The sequence below is a fragment of the Marmota monax genome, unplaced genomic scaffold, assembly GCF_021218885.2.
Source record: "Marmota monax isolate L192 unplaced genomic scaffold, Marmota_monax_Labrador192_F-V1.1 WCK01_AAM20220418_F8-fsc00038, whole genome shotgun sequence".
NCBI lineage: Eukaryota > Metazoa > Chordata > Mammalia > Rodentia > Sciuridae > Marmota > Marmota monax.
Genome location: NW_026692498.1, coordinates 2,327,664 through 2,343,740, shown reverse-complemented (window position 1 = coordinate 2,343,740; position 16,077 = coordinate 2,327,664). Strand labels below are relative to the sequence as shown.

Here is a 16,077-nt window from a genome sequence, read left to right as displayed (position 1 = left end):
TCTGTCAACGCGATCAGGTTTCTCCTTCAGGAGTCCTGACACGCTGCACATGGTGGAGCTGGAGGGTGCTATTCTGGGTGCGATAAGCTGTCCACGAAAGGACAAGCGCTATGAGATTCCATTTCTGTGAGGTCCCTGAGTCACAGATCCACAGGGACAGAAATCGGGCGGGGTGGGGGGAGGTTGCAGTGGCTGGGGGAGCTGGGAGCCAGCATCTGGGGGACAGAGCGTCAGTTTTGGGGGAAGGGAAAGCTCTGGAGGTGGACAGTGGTGATGGTGGCACAGCAGGGTGGACGTGCTCAGTGCCCCGGTCAGGCACTGAGCCATGACGGGGATCGGGAGCTTCGTGTTATGTGTGTTCACCAAGTTGAAAAGATCCTCTTTCAGTCAGGAGGGGGTGCGGGGGCCTCGACCCCTCATGGACCTCGGAGCACAGGACTCTTAGCTGGTGAAGTGGAGGGTCTGAAGCTTGAGGAGGCGTCCCCTGCCCTTGTGGTTGAGTGAGGGTGGCCACAGGAGGAGGACTGGGCAGCTCAAGGCCCCGCCTGCCTGTCCCCAGGAGACCTTGGCCTGTGAGACCCTGAGGGGAGAGCCCACCCAGCCCACCCGGACTCTGACCTCAGAGCCGTGGGCCGCCATGTTTGTTAGAGCAGGAAGAGGAGCACATGGAAAGAGCAGAGCAGTTTAAGTGTCTGTGTGACAGTCCCAGAAAAATGACTGGGTTGTGACCTGACAGGACCAGCTTTGCAGCCCCCCCCTCCGCCCCCCCCCCGTCATCTCCAGCTGCAGTTGGCCCCGGAGGACGGGGCGTAGGTCCACACCCCAGCTGCCTCCCTGAGAGCCCGCTGAGTTCTGTCCCACTGTCGCCTGCTTGCCTTTTGAGACAGGCAGTCAGGTCCGGTCTGTGGGGACCCCAGAGTGCGGCCTCTGCCTAGGACAGCAGCGGCAGTCCCTGGGTGGTGTCCTGACCGGCGCTCTGGTCCTCCCCGCGGCCCTGCTTGCTCTCTTCTCGCCCCATTCCATTCTGCAGCGTCAGAGGACCACCCTGGGCTCCCTCTGCTCTGCACAGAGTCTGTTTATCTGGCCGGTCTTCTGTCCTTCCCCATACCCTCCACCTGAAGGACGGAGCTCATCTTCCTGAAGGGTCCTGTGGGGCCTGTGGCTGGTGCCTCCCGTCTGTGGGCAGACGAGTGGCAGGACAGGGTCGAATCAGATGGTTAGCTCTGGAGCAGATGAGGGTCATGCAAGCATCCTCTTGGACCCCGATGGCCAGCCAGAGCCTCTGCTTCAGAGGAGCGTCGAGGTACAGGTCCACCCTGGGAGAGTGTGAAGTGGCTGGGCTCCTGGGCCTGGCAGCTACAGGCTCTAAGAAGCAGAAAGAATGGTGAGGCCATTCTAGAATGTTCTAGAGGAGACTGTGAATCTGTTCCAGAACACTCTAGGGAAGACCGTGAGGTTGACATAGAATGTTCTGGAGGGGACTGTGAGGCTGTTGTAGAACATTCTAGAGCAGAACGGAGGCTGTTCTAGAACATTCTAGGAGCACTGTGAGTCTGTCCCAGAATGCTCTTTGGGGGACAAGAGGCTGTCTGAGAACACGAGGGGCTAGGCAGGATCCCAGGCAGGGAGGGACCCAGATGACCAGAGTGGGGCAAGCAGGTGGGGTGACTGGAGCTGACAGGCAGGGGTGGCCAAGCACACGGGAGCAGGAGGACTTGTGGCTTCTGGGCCTGGGGAGTCCTGATAGAGGTCCTGGCCTGGGGCTGTGCCTGGGGGCCCTGGCAGCGCGCACCTCTCTGTGCCAGTGTCTCTGCGTAGCAGGTGCCAGGCCAGGTCTTGGCAGGGACTGGAGGTGGGTAGTGTGGAGTGTATACTGGTCTAGCCCCGCCCAGTGGAGCTGACCGTCCAAGTGCTTCCTCTGGAGACCCAGACATGGCCCTTGGTCCAGGGGACCCGCCCACCCAGACAGACACAGACACCTTTGGGCCTCCTTCAGGGCTGTAGGGCCCTGGAGGGCATCCAGTGCACACGGGGCCTACCGTGGAGGCAGGGTGTATTTGCCTCTGCGGTCCAAGCCACGGCCGGAGCGGACGGCAAAGCAGAGGAAGGAGCTCAGCAGCATGGCGTAGACCTGATGGAGCAACCAGATGTCCCCGAGTCGGCAGGGACACAGCACCGGGGTGGGGAGCCCCGAGGGGTCTGGATTTCGCAGCACTGGGAGGGGCCCAGGTGTCTTAGGAAAGGAGCAAGGCAGACCCTGAACCCCCCAAGGCCACCTCCTGGATCCGTGGCTGGTCCTCCCTGAGGACCCTGGCGTGGCCCAGGGCCGGGTGTCCTGGCCGAGGCTGTCAGCTGGAGGCTGCCTCATCCTGCCTTCTGTGGCCCCTGGACCAAGGGCCATGTCTGGGTCTCCACAGGGCGAGGGGAGGGATTGGGAAGGGGCATCGAGCGAGGGCGGGTACCATGAGGGCCAGGCCGGTGCTGGTCAGCATGGAGGCAATGTTCTGCGGTGTCTTCAGGAAGCTCCGGACGCTCTGCAGACAGTCCTAGGCAGGGTGCAGCGTACATGGTGCCCACCCTGGCAGGACCTCCCTGCCCGGCGTGACCAGCCTCTGAGGAGCCACGGAGACGCAGGACCCTACCCAGCCAAAGTCAGGTTGTGGGAACTTGGGGTGCAACACCTTCCTGGGGAGAATCACCCCGAGCTCTGGATGAGGAGCAAGGGCAGGTGAAACCACGGAGCACGGGGCTGGCCAAGCTGCCCTGGGCTCCTGTACTGGCCATGTGTCCAGCTCCTGCAGGTGGCCAAAGGCAGCACAGCACCTCAGTGTCTAGAGCTCACAGGGAGCACAGAGGAGCAGCCCGGGGAGGGGTGAGGGGCTTCCCTCGCTGCCCCTGAGCTGTCCGCCCCAGAAGAGAGGCGGTGTCATGGCATGGTGGCATCTGCCCGCGCTGGTCTCATGCTGCCTGGGTGACCCCTGAATCTCTGCCTGCCCCAGATGTGCTGGCCAAGAACTGTGGGCTCTAAGGCAGCTGCCAAAGTGGCCTCTGGCTTCCCGACGTTAAAGGACACGGGCCCGTCCCACTCAGTAACCCGCTCACGCCTTCACCGGGACCCCGGCCCCCCGGCCCCCAGGGCCGAAGCTGAGATTCACCTCCTGCTTCTCTTTCTCCTGGACAAGAACAAAAGTCCCTTCATTCTTCGCTGGGCCCCAACTTGCCTTTGCTTCTGGGATTCCAGTTCCCAGAGGGACAAAGGACCCAGGAGCCACCCGGGTGTCGTCCCACCCTCCGTCCTCCTGGCCCACACCAGCTGGCCCCTGCTTCCCCCCGGGGGCATTTACAGCCAGGCCCCGGCCTATGTTTTGCAGTGGGTCCTGCGGACTGCCCTTGGGTGGAAGGGCTCCCTGGCTCAGTCCCTCCCAGCACACTGGCCCTGGGGGTGGGGGCGCAGTGGACGGTCCTTCTGGGCCTCAAGCCATTTCCCACCCTCCTCCGTTTCTTGGAGGGTCGCCAGGCACATCCACAGGAGATAGGGCCAGTCTATTTCCAGGACAGTGGGGCGTCGCAGCAGGGGAGAAGGGAGGCCAGGCCAAGTCCCAGTCTAGGCCAGCAGGAAGGGCCACGGCCTGGCCAGGGCGGCCCTCAGCTCAGCTGTCCTCCTGGAATGCCCTTCCTGCTGCTTCCCCCAGCCAGACCCGATACCCTCTCTGGGTTCCGGCACAGAGACCTTTTCTGTAAGCTTCTAGAAGTTTCTGAGGGTCGGTCCACCTAGCCTTAGGGAGCACCCAGCTGGGAGCTGTGTGAAGGGGTGAGTGGAGCCCGTGCCTGGTGTCCAGCTGACAGAAGGGGCCTCGGCTGAGGCCAGGGTCAAGCTGGCTGCTGTGAGCTTCTTGCACAGTAGCCACCTGCTGCCTCCCTCCCAGGGGACCCTTCCCTAGGCCCTTCCACGAAGGCTCCGAGGGTGTGGGGAAAACCAGGTCCAGGATGTCCGTGGGGCTCTGCCCGAGGCCTGCGTCCTGCTTGGCCAGGAGGCTCTGCCTACTCCTTACCTCTCTCGCTGCCTCCTCGCCCCGACACGGGTCGGCTTCCCTGCTTCCCAGAAGTTGGAAAGGGGACCTCTTTCCACAGCACAGAAACTGTAAGACAGATGCAGGGAGCTGTGGGCAGTGGTCAGGATGGTGGGGAAACGGAGGCACCCATGGACAAATGACCTAGGTGGGTCCTGCAGAACCGGCCCCTAGAGGCAGGGCTTCCTGGGTCACAGTTGCTTCTGCTGGGCACAGCCACTGGCAGCCTGGGCCTAGCCAGGGGGAGGCCTTCCCTGTAACCCTCACTGTGGGGCCACGGTGCGGTGGCAGACAGAGCGCCCACTTGTTCTAACACTCTGTCCTCGCCATCTGGAAATCCTTAACCACGCTTGAACAGGACCTGCCTTTTCACTTTGTGTCTGGCCCAAAGATTCTGTGGGCAGCCGTCCGGGGGAGAGGACTGGAGCTCTTATCCTACCTGAAAGTGGGCAGCCATGGCCTGTGTCCTGGGAACCCCCAGGGCTGGCCCAGGATGGCTGACTCGGGAGGGTGTCCAGTGCCCATTCTGTGTAGCACACTGAGGTTGACCACCTGTGGCACTGCTGGCAAGGGGAAGGCCCTGCCCCTACTCACCGTGTCCTGGATGGCAGCCAGCTTGGGCCCCTGGATGCTGGACGGGCTCCTCACGGCCTCATCATACACCAGGTCGTAGGTGTCCAGCATGGCGTCCTCCACCTGCACCAAGAGCACCACAGGAAAGCCTGGGCCCGGGGGGGCTCCCGTGAACCCTGGCTCCACCATGCAGCTCCTAGAGGCCAGGCAGGGCCCAAAGTCCCACAATTCCCTCCTCTAGGGGAAGCTCCAGAGGCTCTGGGCACCAGTCACAGGGGTCCTGGGCTTCAGTTGTGGGCCTCTTTCCCCATGATGGCCTGCCATGTGGCCTCCTGCTCCCCCAGGGGGGCCTGAGGGATAAAGCAGAGGCTATGTCCCTCAGCTGTGGCCCTGGGGAGTGTGGCCAAGGGAAGTGTCCACCTTCTGCTGTGGTCTGGGCATGTGCCATGAATGGGACCAGCAAGGAGTCTCAGGAGAGGGCTGGGGCCAGGTCTCAGCCCCCAAAGGTGCTTGTAGGTCTCTCTCCAGAGCCATGCAGAGTCCTGGGCACTGGGCTCCACATAAGGCCTCTGGGCAGGGACGCCTGGGCACCCAGGTTCCACTCCAGGAGGTCGAGGCCACTTGGGGCAGAGGCTGGTGTGGACCAGGCTGGCTGGCTTCCCTCCTCACCCAACATCCCTAGACCTCCGTGCCTCTGCTGTCCCGAGGGCGGCTTTGCTGCCTCTTCCCATGCCCTGCCCCAAATGCCCTCTTCTGGCCAAGTATTCCCCCAGAAGCCAGGTGGAGTCCCCCTATTCCAGGAAGCCATCCCTGACCGTCCCTGGTCTCCTGGCCCAGGAGGCCCCTGAGGCCTCTTCCTGTCTCGGAGGCCCTGAGTCCCTTCCACTCCATGCCATGCAGACAGCTGGGACTCACCTGGAGGGCCAGGGTGAAGGAGGACCAGTGTTGGCTCTGGCCACGTGTGCCTGCCCTACAGAAAGGAAGGGGACTATCTCACAGCCCTGTTTCTCTGGGGCCTGGTCCCCACAGCAGGCCCCATCAACAGACTGCAGGTCTGGGTGGGCCTGTGGGCAGGCGGGCACTGGAGCTCAGCTGGCCCTGCCCAAGCCCAGATCCCTTCGGTGCCAGACAGAACTTCTGAGCCAAACACCGCTCCTGGCACAGATTGATCTCTCTGCACTGATGGTTAACAAAAGTCAGACATCCTCATGAGTCATCCCAAACACGGCTCCGTCCTCCCCCACCCCCAGGGCGCGGGTGCCAAGTGGCCTCAGTCACTGCGAATCTGGGCCAGGGCTCTCTCTGGGCTTCAGTCTCCTGGCGTGTGCACGGGAGCTGGGCCCTGCTGGGCCACTGTGTCCTCGTGGGAGGAGGACCTGGGGAGGGTGAGGGGCCTTTGGAGCTGACCTGGGGGGCCAGGTCCTCCTTCCGAACTGCAATGACTTTATCTCCCCTGCCAGCCCATCATGGCCTAGAGAGGACCCCATGCTCCTAGGACCAGCTCTCCCTGTTCCTGCAGGGCAGTAAATAATGCCTCTGTGGGCCGAGGAGGGACTTACTTGGCCTGGCAGGTGTCTCTCTGACCAAGGGAGGGTGCCCTGGGGCAGGGTCCCCTGCCCCAGACCCCACCACCTGGCTCTAGGGGCCCTGGAAGGCCAGGCTGGACCCTCTCTGCAGGGCTGGTTCAGTTATGGGGTTCAGGGGACTCTGTACGGCCCAGGCCCATGTTACTCAGGGGAAAACCAGGGGTGGATGCTGGGGCTCTGAGCCTCATCTGCAGCTGTCCAGGGAGCAGCCGTGCTGGCCAGGGGACTGAGCTACGGCACTCACGTCCATCAGATCTTGCACTTCATGGTGCTGCGGACTGAGGGTTAGGGTTTGGGACGGACCCGGGGGCTCACCCCCAACACAGGGTCTTCTCGGATACCTGCCAGGGTATCCTGCCCCCTCAATGGTCCAGGGTGGCACCAATAGGTCCTGGGGCCAGGTAGGAGATCCCATGAGGAGCTGCAGAGGGTCTGTGAATCTTCCCTGAAGGCTAAGCTCAGAGCATTCAGGGAGGGGACTTGCCCACCCTGAGGATGCGCCTCCTACTACCGGGCTCAGTCTCTGCATGGGCAATCCATCTTCCCCACAGACTTCTGGGGACAGCAGGAGGTTGCTGAGCAGTGGCCATGAGGCCACAGCAGTGACCAGCAGCCTCTTCGCCCCACGGCCTGGTCTGCATCGCTGCCCTCCACAGCCTCCAGTTGCCTGCTGGTGCCTGGGAAGTGACATCTGGGGACCCCCTGAGTGGGGGCTCCTTGGAGTGGGGCATAGAAAGGGCACCCCACTCTCAGCCCTGGCCGGGCCTGGGCTTTCCTCCTGTCCTCGGGCCTGCCAGCTGCAGTGGCCCTGGTAGCCATCTTGAGCCGCTACTTGCTTCAGCACATCTTAGGGGGCCCTCTGGGGAGGTGCAGGGGGACGGGGTGACTGGCCTGGCTGGACCCTGGAGCCCACCTCAGCCTGAGCAGTGTAGACAGCTCTGTCTTCTGGCCTTCCTCACCCACTAGGCCTCTGTCAGGACCTGACCAACACGTCCCAGCTGGCCTCTGTCTGGTGGGCCCTGCGAGGACCCCTCTCTCTTGAACTGTTAGTCCTAGGCTCAGAGCCCCAGCCAGCCCAGGGTACTTGGCAGCTGTCTTGACCAGGTCACCCAAGCTGTGACCCAGACCTCCAGCTGGCCAGATCGCTCCTTCCTCAGTGGACAGGAAACGTGATGCCCAAATGCTGGCCTGGTCCTCCTCTCCTCCAGCTGTGCTGCTGGGTCCTCCTGCCCAGAACCCCAGCTGTCAGGGGCTCTGCCCCCTCCAGATCCTTCTGGGCCAGAGGAAGTGGATTTCCCTCTCTCTGGTCTCAGGGGTGGGCACTTTGGTGAGAACTTTGGGAAGAGAGAAGACGCCTCAACTCTGGGCAAAGAGCCCTCCATCTGAGCATGCCCAGGTGGCCCCAGAGGGCAGGCCCTCCATCTGCAAAGCTGTGACTGGCCACTCAGAGGCCTCCAGAGGATCTTCTGCTGCAGCCATGGCTGCGAGCCTAGTATCTTGCATGTCTACTGGGGATTGTGTGTCAGATAACTGAACCCTTGAGGACCCCAGGAGTCACCTCCGTAGCACCTGGGCTTTCTTGCCCTGTGTGGAGCTAGGCGCCAGCCCCAGGCTCCAGGCCTGCCCCCGGGGCCTGCCTGCTCTGGGCTCTCCAGGGCCCGCTGGGGCCTGAGTTCTGCTGCCAGCCTCTGCCCGATGCTGGGGCACAAGGGGCCTTCCCTCCTCTCCAACCTACAGATTTTCAGCCAGGATACCCTTGGACCCTACCGCTGGGCCACCGGGCAGGTCAGTGTCCGGAACAGGACAGCAGCCGTGCTGCCCACGAGGCCAGGACTTGCCCACCACTGTCCTCCAGCCCCTCCTACACGCCGTCATCCCTGCCTCCTCTTTGTGCATTTTCTGGGCAAGCCCTCTACCAGGCGGCCACATCCCCAGCCCATTCTGTGCATTTCCTGGAATGTAGCACCCCTCCAGTCCGTCTCTCAGACCCACCTCCCCCAGTTGCATCTTCCAAGGCCTGGGGTGTCTGCAGAGGGACAAGGGAGGGGCAGTGCTCTCCCCTCCTCCCCTAGCCCAGGAGAGACCACCCTGACTCTGCACAGAGGCAGCAACAGTCAGCCAGTGGGCCCCTCCCCCACCACACACTGGGCACGCTCCCAGCCCTCAGCTGCAGGTGGGACGGCAGGCACTCACCTGGGTGGGGTTGTGGAACCTCCAGAAGGCCACCTGCACCAGGCTGCAGAACACCAGGGCGAAGCACAGGAAGCCCTGGGAACAAAGGGGCCTGGTCACTGTGTGCAGGCGTGTGGCCTGGGTGGGCTGGCAGCTGGTGTGCAGAGAGGCTGCTCCCTAGACGGAGGTGAGCGGTTTGGTTTTGTGGTCCTGGGACGTGAAACCAGGGGCTCTACCACTGAACTGCATCCTCAGCCAGCTTTATTTTACATTTTGAGATAGGGCCTCGCTAAGTCGTTGAGACTGGCCTTGGACATGTGATCCTCCTGCCTCAGCCTCCCAAGTCTCCAAGATTACAGGTGTGTGCCCCCAGAACCAGTTTGAGGTATGGGTTTGAGCCCCAATCCTCCTTGCCTAAAGGGGAGACTTAGGACAACGGGAAGACTCGCTGGTGGGTCCCTTTCCCGTCACTTCTTCTGGACCTGTTTTGGAAATCCCCCCTCCCCTACTCCCTGCTGGCTCTAGAGGGCCTGTCAATCACAGTACCACACTGCCCGCCCCAGGAAGGGCAGCCCATCCCTGGGGTGACGAGACCCTGTCCACTGGAGGGCTTCAGCGAGAACATTTACCCAGGAGGGCCAGGCAGAGCCTCCTGCCCCAGGATTCCCCCAGGGAAGCGGAGCCCCTCCTCAAGGAAGAAGGTTGCTTTGCTTTGTTTTCAGAAACATGCCTGGTGAAGGAAGGGTGCAGCCAACCTCACAGCTGGGCTGGCCCCAGGACACAGTCTGCAGCCTGGGGAGCCAGTCCTCTGGGTGGAAGGAACTGGGGACAGGGAGAGGAGTCACACCTGGGGGTGCTGTGGCCACCCTCCCCTCTGGGTGAGATGCCAGCACTTCCTCCACGCCCCTGCTTGTCCGCAGGACCACAGCAGCTATCTCCCCGGGCTCTAGACGTGTGGGGCACCACCCGCTGCTCACCAGCTCCCCCCACACTGCCCTCCTTTCTTTCACGGTCCAGACTTTTGAGACCCTCCCCATTGAAGAAGCTGATGGACATTGTGGACCTCTCCCCTGAAAACTGCACATGAGCCCTCCCCACTTTGGGGACAGTTTCAGAGGTTCCTTTCAGACTGAGAGCCCTGGGGACACTCCCCACCATAGACCCATCTGGTGACACAGGACCTGGGTCTCCACCAAGTGTCCTCCTGGCACCGTGATCCAGGCTCTATCCACAGCCGCCCCGTGTTCAGCTCTTCTCTCATCAGTCCCCTGCCACCCCGCAGCAATGCCAGTGTGTGGCTTGGCCAACATGCGCTCCCCGGGGACTCTCTGCCGCCTGGGACTGCTGTGGCAGGCTGTCGCAGCCCTGGAGTCATGGATAGGACACCTGCAGATGCAGAGGGGCCCCAGACATCTGCCAGGATGGCACGGACACAGCCTCACTGGTTCCCAATGTGGGTGCAGGCTCCGCGGGAGTGGGGAGCCCTCGTCTCCACGTGCCATGTGCCTGCTGGGGTCAGCCCTGACCTGGCTGACATCCTCTCCCTCCTCCGTCTTCTGCCCCATCCTTTCTCCTCCTCTCCTGCTCTTTTTCTTCATCCTCTTCTCCCTCCTTCTCTTTGCTTCTCCTTCCTGTTCTCCCTGGCCCTCTTCTTCATCCTCCTCTTCACCCTCCTCCTCCTCCTCCTCCCCTCGCTGGGGCCTGGCTGAGAGCTGTCCTCCCCATCTGGAAGCCATCGCTCAACACTGTCTCCCAGCCTCGAGGCCACGAGCCAGCTCAGAGACCAGCATTTTCCAGAAAACATTCCATTCTCAGGAGAAAGAGCACCCACGGCCCGCCCCTCGCTGCTCTCTCTCTGCGGAGAGGGTCTTGGGCAGTGGATGGACCTCCCGAGGCGTCCACACTGCAGAGGATGCTGGGCAGGCCAGGCGTCCGCTCGAAATGAAAACAAACTCGTAAACAACTTGAATCGCTTCCTCTGGGCTGAGGGGCGGCTGAGCTTCTGGCTTACGGTACTCCTTCATTTCCTGTGCAAAGGCTGAAGGGGGTGGGCAGGAAGGGGCAGGGAGGGGCAGCCAGGCACCACACGGGGGAAAAAATCTTCCACTTGCTGTCCCCTCCCCGCCTCATCACATGCGCTTTCAGACATGACAGGTGGAGTGCGCACACAGCCAGGCCTGCATGGTGGCCGGGGCAGGTGAGGGCAAGCCACAGGCCCACAGCCCAGTGGAGCAGCTGTCTTGGTGGGTCTCCAGCGTCCCTGTGGACACTGGAGCCTTCGGGGCTCACTGTCCGCGCTGGGGCCCAGGGTGCAGGGGTTCAGGAGTGTGTGTGGGAGCCCCCACTGGGCCTGGAGTGGCGTGGACCCCAGCCCTGCACAAGTATGCAGCTGGGGGTCCCAGCTGTGCCTGCGAGGCTGACCCACATAAGGCCTGTCAGGCCCTGAGTCTGGCTGCAGCTGCTCTGCTCCCCTGGGGACCACCCTGAGTGGGAGTCCCTCCAGGAGTGACTGTCCCTGTGCTAGGAGACGTTTGCAGACCCGGGGTCCTCATCAGGCATGCACTGAACCCAGGGCTAGGCTGAGACCCGCTGGCCCTGCAGACAGGAGGCTCTGTTCTCAGGGAGCCCAGTGAGGCAGAGTTGAGACCCTGGCAATCCTGGGCCTCCTTGGCCACAGATCAGCTGGGGAACCCGGGAAGTCCGCGGTAGGACCAGGCAGCCCAGGCCAATGAGGGTACAGGGACTGGAGCCTGTGGCCACCTGCTGCCCTCTGCCGCCCGTCTGTGGCCTCAAGCGAAGCTCACAGTGCCCCCTGGTGTCTGACATGCAGCCCTGGTGCCAGGCCTCTCTGGGCAGCCCTCGTGGTCTCTCTGGGCTGCCAGACTTGTCGTCCCTCTGGGGCATCCCCCGGCAAACACACACCCTCATGGAGCACAGTCCACCAGCCATGTCACCCCCTCACTAGGGCCTCCCTCTCAGTCCCCAAGCCAGGCTGCACAGACCTGGTTTTAGTGCCCACTCGAGGCCGGTGCTGTTCCTGCCCTACTTCTGTGTCCCCAGAGTGGGAATCCTGGTGGGGTTGGAGCTGCTCAGCCGCCCCCAGCTGTCCCTGTGCTAGGAGACGTTTGCAGACCTGGGGTCCTCATCAGGCATGCACTGAACCCAGGGCTAGGCTGAGACCCGCTGGCCCTGCAGACAGGAGGCTCTGTTCTCAGGGAGCCCAGTGAGGTCCCAGCACAGGCCACCCACCGGCCACTCATAGGCAGGGCGAGGTGAGGCCTGCCTTCGGGGGCAGGGGTCTCCACATGCAGAGGGTGGAGGTGGGAAAGGGGTGACCTCAGGGCTGGAATGCAGTGACCCGTGAAAGGCAGAGCACCAGAGAGGAGCTTCCCCCGCTCAGGTGAGCAGGGAAGGAAAGGTGGCCATGGGGGGGGTCACGGGCAGGTGTTCTGGGATGGCCAATAAGGACTGTTGGGGACCAAGATGGGGCCCACAGGGAGAAACAGATTTGGGAGCAAAAGGGGCCACTTCTACCAGGTTGAGGTCCAGGCCTGTGAGACCCGGTGGCCAGGGAGACCCCTCGGGTAGCTGGGAGGGAGGGAAGAAGAGAGCTTGGCAAAGGTTCTGCCTGGCCCGGCCTAGTCTCCTCCTAAGAGGAAATGGAACTCCCCCAAATCCCGACCCCAGAGTCCTCTGGGTCCCAGAACCAGGTCCTTAGGGGATGGCTCCAGGGGGATGGCTCCAGGGCTGGCCCAACCTTTCAGGCTCTGCTGCTTGGTGTGAGGAGGATGAGTGAAGCAGGCCCTGGGCAGTGCACTGGTCAGCTAGCACCAGTTTCCACTTGAACATTTCAGGGTGCTCCCTGGGCTGACGACCTCCCCAGTCCTGGCCCTGTCTGGGGGCTGGGGAATCCAAGGTCACCGAGAACTCACCATGGCCAGGAGGCCTGGGGCCTCTCTCATGGTGGCTGCAGCACTCAGGGTAGCTCCCAGGCCCAGCAGGCCCGCCAGGCTGATCCCCATGGAGAAGACTGGGTGGGAAGAGAGGGGAGGGTTGGGTGGCCTGGGATGGGGCCTGAGGCACAGAGCCTGGGCCTGCCTCCAAGTCGGGGCTCATGGGGGTGGGGCTGGACCTCTGGGGAGGCCACACTTCCCCTCAGACAGGGATGTGCCTCCCACTGCCCAGTGACCTCCTTCCTCCCAAGGCAAGGGGGACGAGGGAGCAAGCGGGGCCTGGGGAGGGCACTGCTCCTCTCCTCTCCCGGCTTCAGGGGCTATCTTCAAGCTGCCACCGCGCCCCAGTGACAGGTGTCCCTGTGAGGCTGTGGCCTTATCAGCCCAGACCCAGGCCCCAGGCTTCCTGCTCCAGGGTGGCTCCGGCCGAGGGAGCAGGAGACCTGGACCTGCAGGCACACACTCATGGCCTGTGTCCCCCACCCTCGCCCGCTGGGCAGCCGCCCTCCTGAGCCCCTGGTGCTTCTGCTGGGACATGCCCTCCCTGAAGCAGGCGCCTTGCTCTGGTGGAAGGGGGCCACCCCAGCAGGCGCTGGCCCTTCCTCAGTGTCCTCTGCCCTCTGAACACTGATATTTCACTGCTGCATCCCACAAGACCCTCCAAGTCCAGCTCCAGGCAGCCCCTGATGTGGACTGAGCTCTGACAGCAGGGACCTCTGTCCCATCACTGCCACGTACACCACACTGTCCCCACACACCTGTGGGGTGGGAGATGAGGGCAGGAATCCCAGCCATTGTCCAGGACACCAGGGGTGCTCCTTCCAGCCCCTGACCCCTGGTTCCTGCCCAAAGCCAGCTCCTCTGGACGGGCTGGGGCTGGGGAGCTGGACCCTCGTCCCCAGAGCTCTTCACCAGCAGCCTGCTTCCCCCTGTGCCCTGTGGTGGCTCTGACCTCACTCACCCCAGCGGTGCACGGCCTCCAACGGGTTACTGTCCACGGATGCACGGCTGACCACAGCAAAGCGGTCCTCGAAGTGAAGGAGAGCCATCGCGGTGGCCATAGAGAGGCTCAGCAGCTGGGGATGGGCAGGCTCAGAGCATGGGGCAGCAACAGCTGTCCCAGGGGTGGGGAGCTTGAGGCCCTACAGGGCAGGGTCTAACCCCAGACCCTCTGGATTCTGGCCTCACAGGAGATGTCTGAACTTGAGGACCGTGGGGCGTCTCTGGGGTGGTCTCAGAAGCCTCCACCCAGACACTGTCACACACGCGTGGACACACACACTCATCGCACGGTTTCCCCAGGACCCAGAACCTTGGGTCCATCAGTCTGCAGAGCCCTGACCCCTCCCCAGCCCAGGAAGACCCCCTCCCCTCAGAGCAGGAGGAGGCCTGAGAGCCCTGGAGCCCAGGTAGCCAGTGCCCCTTCCCTGGCGTAGCCCGTCCACCCCAGGCCCAGGCCACCCAGGGCCTGGGTCCAACCCAGGCTCATCTAGGCCCTGCACTGTCCCTCAGGAGGATGGACACTGTCCATAGGGCCCTCCTATCCAGATGTCAGGAGTGCCCACCAGGGTTCCAGCGCAAGTGTGCCGGGGCAGACTCGGGCGGCAGGGCTGGCGGGTGTAAGTGTGCGTGTGCGCGTGTAGGCCTGGGCCACCCTGCCACCCCCACCCTCCTGCCTACCCTGCCTGTTACCAAGACAAGGAAGCAGGTGACCAGCATCTGGCACTTGGCGACCCTGACTCGCCTCCCGGGCCCCATGGCGGTCGCCCCTCTCCTCGGCTCCTCTGCGTGGTTTCCTGCCAGGCAGGGCCTTGCACCACAGCTGCCCGCCCAGGACGTAGGTGCATCCGCCCGTCTGTCAACACACCCGAAAGCTGGGCGGCTGGGTGCCCTGGGTGAAGGACAGGCAGGAAGTGCAGGGCCCCCACCCCTGCTCCCCAGGCCTGGCCCAGACTCTGCATCTGCTGATAGCGAGGCCTCCCGGGCGGGCGTGGCCCTGTGCCTGCTGGGGCCACCAGGCACCACGGGGAGGCTGGGAAGTCACGGGCAGCCAGAGGACCCAGCAGAGTGTGTGTGTAGGAGAGAGCTGCGCCCAGGAGACCTGCCTGGGGACAGAGGCCTGGAGGAACTGGGAGACAGGCAGGATCTAACCAAGGTCCTCAGGAAGTCCGATTTTCAGAGCCTCCAGGGCATGATGGGCGAGGCAGAAGGGCTATCTGGAGCTACCCAGGAGGACTGCACCTCACCCACACCCGCATGGGGCCCCTTTGTAAACACGAGTCAGTGACCCACACAAAATGGTGTAAACCATGAATGGGGCAGAGGGGCCCATTTTCGGCCACTCAGTGGGCCTTGGGGGCCAAAGAGACCCTCCGCGTGACGTAATGCAGTCTGTGAAACCACCCCATGGGGTGGGGCTGGCGTGAACCCCTGGGCCGCTGCTGGGTGCTCCAAGGCTGCGGTGCCCCATCCTGGATGGGTGGGTCCCCCTTCCACCTCAGGTAACGTGGGGTCTTCCTAGACATGAGGTGACCTCTGTGTGTGGGGAGGCCCAGATGGCTCTGAGCAAGGAAGTCCTCGATGTTCTGGAAGCTGGTGGAGCAGATCTGTGTTGGCAAGATGGCAGAGGGCACCGCTGCGGTCCCCTGCCCTCCCTCGGGCGCTGGAGCCCTCGTCCTTCCCTGCACACCCTCTGGAGCGCTGGTCCTCCGGAATGCCCAGCTGGGTCTGTAGGGCAGGGGCTGAGTGCCCACCAAGCCGCTCCAGGTGGAGGCCCAGGTGTGAAATGGGTCAGGGCCAAGGGGGTGGCCGACTGCTTTGTCCCCAGCAGAGCCCCACTCTCCTGCCCCCGGCCTTTATCTTTAAGGTATTGAGTGTGCACACAGGACCCCCTTTTCCCTATCCTCTTCCTTCGTCTATTAATTAATTAATTGATTTATTAAAATGGTTTTGTCATAGGATCTATCCTAAAGGGACCCAGTGTCCAAAGCTGTTGTCAAACAACAAAATAAACTGGGAAGTATTGGGATCCAGACAGAGATAAACAAAAGGTTGACTCTGTAAGTCAGGGAGGAAGAAGAGGAGAAGAATTCCAGTATGTCACGAGAGTCCTTCATTAGGAAGGTGAGGTGTGACTCTTAGAAGTCCCGGTGGCAAGAAGTCACACACACGCTGGGAAGTGGGCGGCCTTTGGAGCCTGGCTAGCAAGCACACCTGGGCAGGTGGTTGGCCTGCTCTTCCCTCTGACTTAGCGCTGCCCCTGGCCCCATAGCAGAAGCCCCAGGTTACAGTCCACTGTGATTGGCTAATTTTAAATTGGGGCGGGCAAAGGAAGGGGGTCTAATTTAAATGGCTGCAACTGGATCTCCAAATGGCTACAATTGGATTTTTTTTAAATATTTCTTTTTTAGTTGTAGATGGACACAATGACTTTATTTTATTTATTTTTACGTGATGCTGAGAATCGAACCCAGTGACTTACCCAGCTAGGGAAGCTCTCTCCCACTGAGCTACACCCCAGCACTTTTGATTTTGAGATAGACTCTCAGTAAGTTGCTGAGGCTGACCTTGAACTTGTGATCCTCCTGAGTAGCTGGTACTGCAGGTGTGTATCACTGGGCCACCCTTTCCATGCCTATAACCGTAAAATGTTTCTAAAACGTGCATTTTATCTGAAAGCCTAGATTTGCCCATCCGAGTCGGTCTTGAGAAGGGCTCTGCCCA

At 62.3% G+C, this 16,077-nt stretch overlaps 1 protein-coding gene across 8 annotated transcripts; it reads right to left on the bottom strand.

The window, feature by feature from the left end:
- Positions 1–776: 776 nt before the first annotated feature.
- Tspan32 (tetraspanin 32) lies at positions 777–14,314 on the bottom strand. Of its 8 annotated transcripts, none has more exons than XM_046444853.2 (9): positions 14,035–14,284; positions 13,316–13,430; positions 12,334–12,431; positions 8,423–8,497; positions 4,665–4,766; positions 4,053–4,139; positions 2,463–2,546; positions 2,040–2,131; positions 777–1,365 (listed from the first exon to the last, which is right to left on the bottom strand). In XM_046444853.2, the coding sequence occupies exons 1-9, from the start codon at positions 14,110–14,112 to the stop codon at positions 1,218–1,220; spliced, it is 879 nt and encodes a 292-aa protein (XP_046300809.1). In that variant the 5' UTR covers positions 14,113–14,284; the 3' UTR covers positions 777–1,217. The 8 variants fall into 8 exon arrangements, with proteins under 8 accessions (XP_046300809.1, XP_046300810.1, XP_058435357.1 ...); XM_046444854.2 differs by having other exon boundaries at positions 14,047–14,282; XM_058579374.1 differs by lacking the exons at positions 12,334–12,431; positions 13,316–13,430 and adding an exon at positions 5,559–5,613 and having other exon boundaries at positions 14,047–14,284.
- Between the last annotated feature and the right edge of the window lie 1,763 nt (positions 14,315–16,077).

Bases quoted from the DNA above. Each gene is read 5' to 3' on its own strand.
- Tspan32 (XM_046444852.2), bottom strand. From the start codon at position 14,112: ATGGGGCCCGGGAGGCGAGTCAGGGTCGCCAAGTGCCAGATGCTGGTC. The intron at 8,498-12,333 runs GTGAGTTCTCGG...CTTTGTTCCCAG, and splicing joins CCCCAGGCCTCCTGGCCATG to GGCTTCCTGTGCTTCGCCCT. The intron at 4,140-4,664 runs GTGAGTAGGGGC...TCTGTCTTACAG, and splicing joins TGGCTGCCATCCAGGACACG to TTTCTGTGCTGTGGAAAGAG.